General features: G+C 43.1%; 1 protein-coding gene across 1 annotated transcript; it reads right to left on the reverse strand.

Annotated features, from left to right (window-relative positions):
• Nucleotides 1-842: 842 nt before the first annotated feature.
• CTSZ (cathepsin Z) lies at nt 843-5,727 on the reverse strand. Its single transcript, XM_088527633.1, has 6 exons — nt 5,384-5,727; nt 4,792-4,955; nt 2,784-2,963; nt 2,014-2,164; nt 1,595-1,757; nt 843-1,038 (listed from the first exon to the last, which is right to left on the reverse strand). Exons 1-6 carry the CDS (start codon nt 5,725-5,727, stop codon nt 925-927), a joined length of 1,116 nt encoding a protein of 371 aa, XP_088383759.1. The 3' UTR covers nt 843-924.
• Between the last annotated feature and the right edge of the window lie 273 nt (nt 5,728-6,000).

Below are 6,000 nucleotides of genomic sequence, written 5' to 3' on the forward strand. Positions count from 1 at the left end.
CATACTCCTTTAACATGAATTTCTGTGGCTGCTCTGCCATGTGAAACTGAAGGTCAGGTATTGGCAACAGTAAAAGACAGTTGAAAGTGCCTGTTTACAAGCTCTTATAATCCACATACAATCAGGTATTAAAATGTCAGTTTATTAAATGTAATTAACAGTGGCAGTTAACGACATTGTTATGGCACTGATTGTCTCTTAGTAAGTGGCCAGGCTTAAGCAAAAGAAGTGAATACCTTTCCTTGTATTAATGTGAAGGGAACTCTGATGACGGACATACTTTGCCCTGCTAGGAGAAAAAGAGCATAGCCAATCAAAATTTAAAGCAAATACTGACAAATTTCATTATTTCTGGTTGGATAAAAGTGACTGCATTATACAAGACTAGCAACAATATTGGCTCACTAGGAGACCAGAGAAACAACGTGGAATTTAGTTTTTGAATATATCCTGTCCCAACATAGCATTTTCATCTACACTATTATGTGATAGTTCCTTGGTCTTGTCATACTTTGCTACAGTTTAGTATAAGCTCTAGACAAGTGTATTCAGTTCATTTTTTATCTAGTACATATACAGAATTTGTATTTAAAAAAATACATAGATTTATCTGTACAGTTTCTGTAAGCAAACAGACAGCATTTAAATACTATGCTTCAAGGCAGACAAACTTTTTTCCATGGATAATTGCTTGAACTCTTTTGTATTTTTAGTTACCTAAAGCTAACTAACTGGCAGCTAGCAGGTAGTCAGTCTTGGCTCTCTATTTGTTTTACTTCCAAGTCATTGTATGTTGCTGTCTGGGCTACTGTTGCAGAATTGCCTGCTTATGGTGAACTGAGAATTTTAGACTATTTTGTAAACAAAAAGATAGCGTTGGGAAGCTTTCAAACAAAGTAATTCCTAAAGATGCTCAGTGTAGACTCAAGGAAGTACAGGATCTCCATATGCACAGTCCTCTTCAATAGCAAGATTGTACTCTGCTCCTTTTCCACCTTTGTATGCACTTGTCACAATTCTCAGCCACCCTCTTTCACCCTGTAAAGGATTAATTTGTGTTAGTATAAGCATAACATTGTGAATTAGAAAACATAAGTTAGCTATAGAAAATGTGCATTATTGTATCTGTTCTGGCTGCTGAACATGGATGATGAGTTAATTCCCAGATTGATGTAAAATGTGCAATAATGAATTCACAGGGCAGCCTGGTTTGAAGTGGCAGTTTGCTTTGGTGAATGTACATCCCTTCCCTCTATTCCACATATACAACTTCATTTTTACCTATAATTAACAGTAATTTACAGCTGCCTGTAACAGGAGCTGCATGTCCATGGAAGGACAGCATTTGGGATTGAGGTAACAGTAGCCAAGTTACCTTTGGCTGACTAGCTCTGTGTTAAACTTAGGTTAATTTTCTAAGGGCTAGTCTTTTTCAAGGAGTCTTACTTTTCCTATCCACGGGCTACCTCTCCTGTTTGCAAGGAAAGGAGGAAGAGGAGAAAAGAAAAGGAAGAAAAAAAAAAGGGGGGGGGGGCAGCAACCTGTTTTCTTTAAAGTCATTTTTGCAAGCATGTTTCTTCCATTCTTTTCTTACCCAAGGTTCACCCCATGAGTTGCGAACAATCCAATATTCTGTTCCATTTTCCACACCCCAGCCAGCCACAGATACAATGTGATTCACCGCAGGTGAGGGGTTGTACTCAGTATAAAGTCCTCCAGTGTAAGCATCTAACTTTTCAGTAGCCATTATACCACAGCTGTAAAAACAGAGTAAGCATCTTTATATAGCAAAGTCAAGTAGGGTATTTAAAGTATTTTAAAAGTAACTTTTTTTTTTTTTTTCATTTTAACTTTGGTTAGTGTAACTACAAATTACCCCAAGTCTCCCTATTAGCCACCGCACCTCACATCTGCCAGAGTAGAGAAGTAAAAGCTTCAAGTATTTCTATTCACATACTGGCAATAGCTATGTTTGTTTTCCTACCATTCAAGATTTGTTCTTTTTCCTTTTACCTAATTGGTCCATTAGTGTAGATTTCTGCCATCATTTTCTCCCTTCCACTGACAGAGCCATAGTCAGCAACTTTCCAGAGAGTATAGTTCTGTATCACGTGACATTCTCCAAAAGTAACACAAGTTCCACACTGGTTAAACTTCTTACATTCTACAAAGCAAAAGTGAGATTATCACCACAAGAGAATGCCCTTTTTTTTTTTTTTTTTTTTTTTCCTCTCTCTCCAGGCGGGGAGGGGGTGGTTAAGACATTTGAGGCAGAATTACTAATATATATTTTTGCCAGTGAACTAAATCCACTTTTGAAAGCACTTTGAAGGTCTATACAATCAAAAGTTATTACTCCTTACTTCAGCAGCACAAGGTCCTTGATGACAAAATAACTCAAACTTGTTTCTCTATTCCAGTTAGACATGAACATACAAAGGTTATGTTTCTGCTTTGTTTACCTTGAGGTGATGCTTTTGAATATTTCAGTACATGGGAGATTGTATAGCAGAGACATACAAGATTAAATTTAAGCAATTTAGCTGGTACAGACCTGTTTGGACATGACTTACTGTTATGCTGTCTGACCAGAGTAAAATAAACTAAAAAACCACAAAACACACACAGCCCTGTAAAGAAACCCGTTTTGTCAGTCAAGCAACAGGTACTACACCAAAAGGCAGGAAGCAATACATTGAAAACCTAAGGCATTATTACCTCTCTGCACTATGATCTAGCAAACCTGAGCTGAAACCGAACAGCAGACTAAGTAGGTATCATACTTTGATCCTTTGCTTGGTAGTTGTTACAGGTCTCATCTGGAATGCCATGGTCATGGGCATACATCCAAACACCTGTGTGGTCTCCACCTTCGCAGGACCCCGCATTAGCGCAGTCGATAACATTTTGGACAGAGAGGTAGGCAGAAGGCCATGCGCCTTTCCTCTTTATGTTGATTCGATCTGTAAGAATAAGCAATGGGGCTTGTTAGTTGAAGTATTTGAGCCATTATTCATGGCAACTAGCATTAAAACTGTGCTCTTGATTACTCTTCTGTTTGCAGGCAACTGTATTTGTTACTGCAAAAGCCTCTAGTATAGATGGTGAGGCTTACACTACAACTTAACTCAAGTGTGCAAGCTGGTACCATTGTGGGTTTCCATTAGAAGAAGTTTTCACTAAAAGCTTTGCAGAAATATACAACTGTGTAAGATCTGTTTAATCCTTTTTGAGAACTTCCCAATCTGTTTACTAGCCTTGACAGAAAAGAGGTCTCAAATACACATCAGGAAATCCGTTCTCACTATCCTGTTTTAACAGGAGTAGATAGTTCTGTATAGATCAACAGAAAGCGCATACAGCCCAGGTCTCCACCTCTGAGAGATAATCTTTGCAATCTTTAATCAAGAAAAAGCATTCAGAGGTATTTTCCATATTGTTATGTAAACATACTGCAGTCATCATGCCATCTTAAAAGATTTTCATCATATTACTGTTTTTCATCTGAAATGCTACTAGTTTGTCAAAGAAAACTCATAATTAGTATCTATATGCTGCTGCTGCTTCTAGTGCAATAACAGTCTTAACTAAGCACACTAGAGTGCTTAGAGTGCTTTTAGTCCTGTTAGTACTAATGAGTGTGATTGTACTTGATAGACACTGGTAGAATGCTTCACAAGAATTAATGGGGCATTATCCTAGTCCAGTCTTTGAGGAATAAAATAATAAAATTTTAATAAATAAATAATGGATGCTATAACTTATGCAAATAAGAGAAAAAAAAACTTTTTTTTTTTTTAAAATCAAACTTCTATGCTTTAAGAAAAGGATATACATATACTCCACCTTTTAAATTTTAACTAAAATTAGATAGAAATTTCTTAAGTGTATATCTGCCTAGTAGTTATTACCTCACAGCAGGTTTCATATGTCTGTACTGCTGTATTGCTTAAGAATGGATCCTTCACAAGTCCTGCCATCTCCTCACACACACCTGTGAGGTCTTGTCCTCTTCACCATTTCCTCCATTCTCCCTTTACACTTAAACCTTCTAACGACCTCCTTAGTCAAACAGGAACTCTGCAGAATGTTACTGAACCAAAGCAGTTGTCTGCAAATCATTGTGTGTTTTCTCTAGATTTTTTTCCAATTAAAACAAACTTCTATTTTCCTTTCCCCGTCCTCAGAAAGCAGAAGAGGAAACCAGCTCTTGAAATTTGCCTCTGTACTGTATTCATCAGTTCTTTTAACTAACAGGGCTCTGCAAGCTAATGTCCCACAGGCCTTCTCACTTGAGAAGCAGCTCCTTTCGTTTCCCCTTATTCTAAGTATCACTCAAATTGCAAAGCATGTGCCCTCATAGTACAGCAGAACAAGGTATCAGCAAAGGGAAAGAATTATGCCAAATGTCTTTCTCTACCCCTGCCAAAACCCCAGTCCTTTATCCTGGCCCTTAATAGCAGCTTGGTAGGACTAATAAGTGTATTCCTTCTGCAAACAGCTTTTTAACTGCTTCAGGATTCTCCCCACGCTTGCATAATTTTGAGAGGGAGGAGATAGCCTTACCCTGCTTGCTTTTCTTCTCTAAACCAAAGCCTTGAGTTGTCAGAGTGGGAATTGCCATCATCCTCTCAGCCTGTCTTTGCTGTGTTAGTCGTCGCACTTTGCACTTTACGCGCTCTTTATATCTTTGCAAGCTGAAAACACCCTTTGTTTCCCAAAAGCTACAAATCCCTGGATACAAGAGCCAGCCCAGCCCAGGGCCAAGGGAGAGCCCCCCGCACCGTGTACCTGCCATGGCGCTGGTGCTGCCGTGGGCCCAGCAGGAGCCGCAGTACTGCGGGATGTGCTGGTTCCGCGTGGTGCTGGCGTAGTTGACCCCATCCACGTTCCTCCAGTCCCAGCTGGCAGGCAGCTTGGAGATGTCCAAGTACTCATGTGGACGAGGGTAAGTCCTGTGGCAAGGCAAAAACAAAATCAAAAAGACGCACTAGTTCCTTTTTTGGTTTTTGCCTGCATTTTGGGGTAAACGAGTTTAAAAAGTGTGTGCGTATATATATACATACACACACATATATGGGGGGTTATATGCATATTTATTTTTTACGTTATATATACATATATATGTGTGTGTGTGTGTGTGTGTGTATAATTATAAAAAAGAAAGAAAATCCCCCTAGAGTTTCCTAACGAGGCGTGCGAGTGTCCGGCCGCAGCAGCGCGGATCACATGACACGGGACAACGTGACCGACCGAGCTCTCGGGACGGGGCCTGGGGATCCGCCGAGCCCGTCCCTCCGCGGACACCTCGGGGCGGGGGGCTGCGCGTCCTGCCCCGTCGCAGGGGCCGCGAGGGGGCCGGGGAAGGGGCAGGCAGGCTCACCTCAGGCCGGCAGGCTGCCGCCGCGCCGGCTTGTAGCAGTGCTGCCCTTCCCTGAAGTGGAGGCCGGCCCGGGCGGGCGGGCACGGGCAGAGGCAGCCGCAGAGCAGCAGCAGGAGGGGCGGGAGGCGCCAGGGCAGCGCCACCATTCTGGGGCGAGGGGACAGAAGCAAAGGCGGCGCGGCCGCGGCGCCCGCATTTAAGGGCGGGCGGGGAGAGGGCGGGTTGGCGCCCGCCTCCTTCACGGCGGGAGGGCTGCGGCCTCCCGCGCCGCCGCACGCGGGCGCCCCGCGGCTCCCTCTTCCCGGGCTGAGGCAGAGCATCCTTCTCCCGTTCCTCTTCATCATCGCGGGCTCAGGCGTGCCAGGTCCCACATGCGGGTCGCTGAGGCCTCATCGCGTCGGAGCGGGCTAAGTGGGAGCAGAAGGCAGCAAAACTGAGCCCCCCGGCTGCCATGTTGTGGCCTTCCCACTGTGTCGCCCCAGCTGTAGCGGCTGCCGGCCCTGACTCTACACACGCTTCCCCTCAGTGCCTGGCAGCAACGCCGACTTCTCTGTTTTACTACTCTCAAGTTTTTCATTTCTGAAGTCCTACTATGCTGCAGTTTTACAGAGAATTGC

Source organism: Tinamus guttatus, unplaced genomic scaffold (assembly GCF_059628265.1).
Source record: "Tinamus guttatus ecotype Peru unplaced genomic scaffold, ASM5962826v1 Tinamus_guttatus_pri_ptg000027l, whole genome shotgun sequence".
In the NCBI taxonomy this organism is placed as follows: Eukaryota; Metazoa; Chordata; class Aves; order Tinamiformes; family Tinamidae; genus Tinamus; species Tinamus guttatus.